At 35.6% G+C, this 5,250-nt stretch overlaps 1 protein-coding gene across 1 annotated transcript; it reads right to left on the reverse strand.

The window, feature by feature from the left end:
- Window positions 1–2,769: 2,769 nt before the first annotated feature.
- On the reverse strand, window positions 2,770–5,250 carry LOC136207310 (receptor-like protein kinase ANXUR1). Its single transcript, XM_065998590.1, has one exon. It carries the CDS (start codon window positions 5,248–5,250, stop codon window positions 2,770–2,772), a length of 2,481 nt encoding a protein of 826 aa, XP_065854662.1.

Here is a 5,250-nt window from a genome sequence, read left to right on the forward strand (position 1 = left end):
CCATTCGTCTTCTCTTATTTAGTCGACTAGATGCCCACATCATATAGCCTCTCGATTTCTATACACCTGTTAGGGATATAGGGTCTTTTGATTAACATGTGTAAAAATATTTGTATGCATTTTCGTAGATCTCATATCATGTTCATTGTAATTCATTTGATCTCTACAGTTTTTTATTTTAATAACTAGGCATACATGTATAATTGTTCAGATAGTGAAACATAAAAACTTAAAGATGCAAACACATAAAATCTTTACATCTTATTATATTCCTTCCATCATACTCTAACTTGCTTATCTGTTTGGTTCCTTTTAGGCCAAATAAGTGACGACCTTTAGAAATAATCCTTCCAAGATAACAATATTACATTATACTTTCAGAATAAGTTAAGTGTCCTGATAATAAAATTTCATAAGACCATAATTTTATGAAGCGAGTTTCACACTAGGAAAAGTTGCTCAAGGTCGCTAAACACATATGGTATGAAGTCATGTGTTATGGTATTCGTTTCTTTCCTTTTGAACGAAGTGCATCTCTTTCATTAATACTATACGAAAGTATCAGTTCAGATGTACCTAGACATCTAACTTTAGTCCAATTGCTTTAAGGGCTGCTTTCGACTATAAGGACAAGTCACTCTTAGCTTTCCTTTTAGATTACATATATATAATCTCTTACATATAGACGCTTTTTCGCATGCATATGACTATATTGCACTTTAATGAAGTGATTTCCATAGTTTAAGAAAGACGACTCCTATTATTGAACAAGCTCTCGATTTGTTCAAAAACATCCCCATCCTTATCTTTTTTTTTATCATGTAATAAAATAAGGGTAAACACTTGTATGAGTGACTAACTTCTCTTTGCGATATATATGTAGTTAGCAAACACCATAACATTAATTTTTAGATGGATTTGTTCAACTAGTTGAAGGGAAGTGTTTGATCTTGCCTAGAGACTAGACCACCAGCCCAGATACGGTCTTACATCAACTTCTGCAGCTTGACTATATCTAAAGCACAATTGCTTCGTCATCGTCTCATTTGACATTTTAGTTCATTTTGCAATTTCAACTTCATATAAAATGTTTTGATCTTTAGCTAAATGTTTAAAAAATCAAGCAATAACAGGAACTTGAATCACTCTGCCCATGATTGTTACAAGCAATAAAAAGATCAATATACATATATAAACATCTTTTATAAATCAAAATATTTTTTGATCAATTCAAATTGTTCCAAAATTACTCATAAATTTTCTAATTATATATATATTTTTTATAATTTTTGAGTAATTAAATACAGTTTCTGGAATTTTAAAATGATTTTTTTCAACATTTAGAAAAACTAAAATAAATATTTTGTTAATAAAAAAATTATAAAAATATGGACTAAAAAAATGGAGCAATAGAAAGCTACTGAATAGCCTCCACATACGCCCCATGACACGTGCTAACTTACACATGCTTGCTGATGTGTCATGCTACCGCCAATCGGCACACGACACATGGCAAGGAATATCAAGCCTTTGGTCTAACGCATCATGCCCGACAATGGCACGTGTGTGTCACATGCTGCCTTATTGACTACTTCCACCTTCAAAACTTCTTCCGGTAAGGGTTTTTTTAAGGTTTTTAGCAATGTTGGCAATATCCATTTGTCCATAGGATGAACATAAAATAGGGTTTGCAGAACATATACCTTATATTGAGACTAAAACAATTTGAGTCCAAATGACAAAATCCTAAATCGCAACTCATAGTTCTTTTCGATAATTTCTGATGTGTTTTCATGTTTTTGGATGCAAAAGCAGATCCAAAAACACTTATTCAGACATATTAATCAAATCTAACAAAACATTATTCATAAGCATACAAAAACATTCGTTTACGCACTAAATATGAATAAAAAAACAATAGAACACGAGATATGACTTTATCATATTGTGTTATTCATGCAGATTATAGTTGAGTTGTTGTAGCGGAAGAATTGAACCATGATCTCGTATCACCTATCACACACTTCCTACTCCAACGTGATTCGAGAGGATATGTATGCGATGATTCCATGAACTAAGTGAAAACTTGAGAGAGAGAGAAAGGGGGGGGGGGGGGGGGGGGGACTAGGGTTATAGAGAGAGGGTGACTGCTTCTTAGTTATCTCTTATGTATTAGAGTTATATATGATGCCTATCTATTTATAGCTTCTAATTAAGTCAAATCCTAATTACTCACATAGCCTTAGTCCGACCAATTTAAGTTACGAGCGGATTATGTGGACATAACTATTAAGTGTTTTAATAGTTATACCCACATAATCCGCTCATAACTTAAATTGGTCGAACTATCTCATAACGTGTAATTGGCTAGCTTCTCTTCTATGAAACTCTGATTGAATAATAATTTTTCTTTTTCATATTTAATACTTTTTTCTTCATTTATCGATCATCTAACCAAACACTTATATTCTACTCCTACTCTTTCTTTGAAGCATATTATAATATATACAAATTATTTCAATTAATCTATTACAAAAATGAATTTTAATATAACCAAAGAAATTAAAAAAAAAAAAGTGTTTTTCTACAATGTATTACATTTTTTTGTTTCTTTTGCTTGTTTTTTTCTTATAAAAGAGAAACCAAGTGAACCATTTACAGAAGTAGACTCATTTCTTGTTTTTAATCTTTTTTCTTTCTTAATTTTTAAAGCAATCTCGTATGTAAAAACAAGTAAAAGAAAAGACTAAATCTTTATAATAATCTGGATTAAAAGTTGAGTTGTTGATCTGGATCACCATGTGCTGAAATTGTTCTAGTAACACTAAACTCCGAACTATCTGGAACTTCTTGCAATTGAAGAGCATATTCAAGGTTCCAAAGAACATCACTCATCGCCGGTCGCCGGTTTCCTTCTTCAGACAAACATTTCAGAGCTGTTTCTATGAATTTCTTCAGACATTCTGGATTGATTGTTTCCTTAATTTCAGGATCAATGTTATCTTCAAGATTCCCATTCCTCTGGCATCTCAGAGACCATTCAGCAAGGTTCATCTGCTGCAGAGGTAAACTATTATCCACAGCAGGCCTTCTACATAATGATTCAAACAACACAACGCCGAAAGAGTAAACATCCGATTTTTCTGTCAATCTTCGTTTTTTAAAGTATTCGGGGTCTAAATACCCGAAACTTCCTTTAACCATGGTGCTAACATGACCTTTTTCTTTCGTCGGACAACTGATTTTCGACAGCCCGAAATCCGAAACTTTAGCAATCAAATGTTCATCCAAGAGAATGTTTGTTGTCTTAACATCTCTGTGAATGATTGTATGTGTTGCTCCTGTGTGGAGATAATGAAGCCCTCTTGCTGCTCCTATGCAAATGTCTAATCTTTTAGACCATGAAAGCTTAGTTTTTCCCTTTGGTTTATGTAGAAAGTCACTCAATGTCCCATTTGACATGTAATCATAAACCAAACATCTTTCATTCTCTTCTTCACAGAAACCGATTAATGAGACTAAATGTTTATGTCTCAAATGTGAAAGCATTTCGATCTCCGTGTCAAATTCATCAATCCCTTGTTCTGATTGAGGGTTTGATCTTTTGATTGCGACTTTCTCATGTTCATCAATGTAACCTTTATAAACATTTCCGAATCCTCCAACACCGATAATGTTCCCCTCCTTGAAATTCTTTGTAGCATGTTTTATCTCAGCTAGAGTGAAACGGCGGCATAAAGATTGAGCCTTTGAGTGTTTCGATGAGCTACCACTAACAGTTGATCTTCTGCTGCTCGTGTTTATAACATGAGAGCTACCGTAGATTGGCTGCAGATTCGGGTTTGAGGCGGAGGACAATTCTACGGCTTTCCTTTTCGAAACGACTAGGAACAATGCAGCTGCTAAGAAAACACCTGCAGTTCCTCCCACAACCAATTCCCTCTCCGAAATTACAAAACCTGCGTGGTTCGCCCCTGTTGGATCCGCGGCGGACAGGTCAGGATTCAGGCCTGCTAAGCTCTGATCATCATCATTGATCTTGAATATCTCTAAACCGCTAATCTGAGCGTCGTAAAATTGGGGATCATTCCGAATTGAAGGGTGTAAATCTACTTGAATGTAGTGCTTTCCCTGATCAGTTCCATCCTCAAGTGTAATCATATAGTCTTTATAAACAGGCTCTCCTGGTTTTCCTGCCCAGGCAATAACATCAGCAGGATGTGGATCACATTGAGCAGTTTGATTGTTGATGTAAATGTTAAACGTTATCTGATTTGGTCTAGTCAATATAAAATCACAAAAATGGAACCTAATCATATAAGTAAAGTTAGCATCAACTTCAAAAACCCATGTCAGGTTAAACAAAAGGTTGTCCATTGAATGTTCCCCCATTGTTCTTGATGTTGAATAAACATCAACAGGAGCCATAAACTTAGGAATTTGATTATACTTAATCGGAACCCGCCCGTCTGCCTGCAGACTAATCCCCATTGATGTACCATGTAAGAAAGGATCATCATTGAACCAAGCCCTACCTAGATTACCAGAATCCTTTTTCGGAGGGATGAATTGCCCTCCGATATTCAACCTATACATTGTCTCCAAATTAGTAGCATTTGTATTAATCATATGCATATCACGCCGTCCAACCTCAGGCCCCATACCGAAGAGTTGTCCGGTGATCGGGACGAGCTCAATGCCATTGACAAAAGCAAAACTGTCATTAGCACCTCTTAATGGCTTAAAGGAGACAGAAAGAGTATCCGTATTCAATGGAGCTAGAGAATACTCCTTGATCACAAAAGATCGCCCGTGCGCCTGAGCTGCAGTCCAAGCACTGAAATTTCTCAGAAGGGTAACTCCTGCTGCTTGGACTGTAAAGTAGGAATGAGAGATATTGAGATGATTGTATTCTGAAGGGTAAAAGTACAACCTGATGAAATACCGGATTTGCTGCATCACAGGGAATTTATAAGTTCCTTTTGAATGGAAAATTCTTGCATCCATGTATGGAATGTCTGATACAATTGAAGAATCTTGATGACTTGATCTAGCTTTTGAGAAATTTCCATGTAGGTATCTAGCATCAGGTTCCCATTTATGTCCATCAGCATCTTTCTCTTCAAATCCTGAGCCACAGTTTACGCGGAAAACCTTCAATTCCCGCGCGGTACTAGCTTCGTAAAAGGCGACGAATGCAATAGAATAGAGAAGGAAAAAGGGGGAAATGTTGGCATTGAAAATGTTCAT

Source organism: Euphorbia lathyris, chromosome 9 (genome assembly GCF_963576675.1).
Source record: "Euphorbia lathyris chromosome 9, ddEupLath1.1, whole genome shotgun sequence".
In the NCBI taxonomy this organism is placed as follows: Eukaryota; Viridiplantae; Streptophyta; class Magnoliopsida; order Malpighiales; family Euphorbiaceae; genus Euphorbia; species Euphorbia lathyris.

Excerpts from the sequence above, each read along its gene's own strand:
- LOC136207310 (XM_065998590.1), bottom strand. The coding sequence starts at position 5,250 with ATGAACATTTTCAATGCCAACATTTCCCCCTTTTTCCTTCTCTATTCT.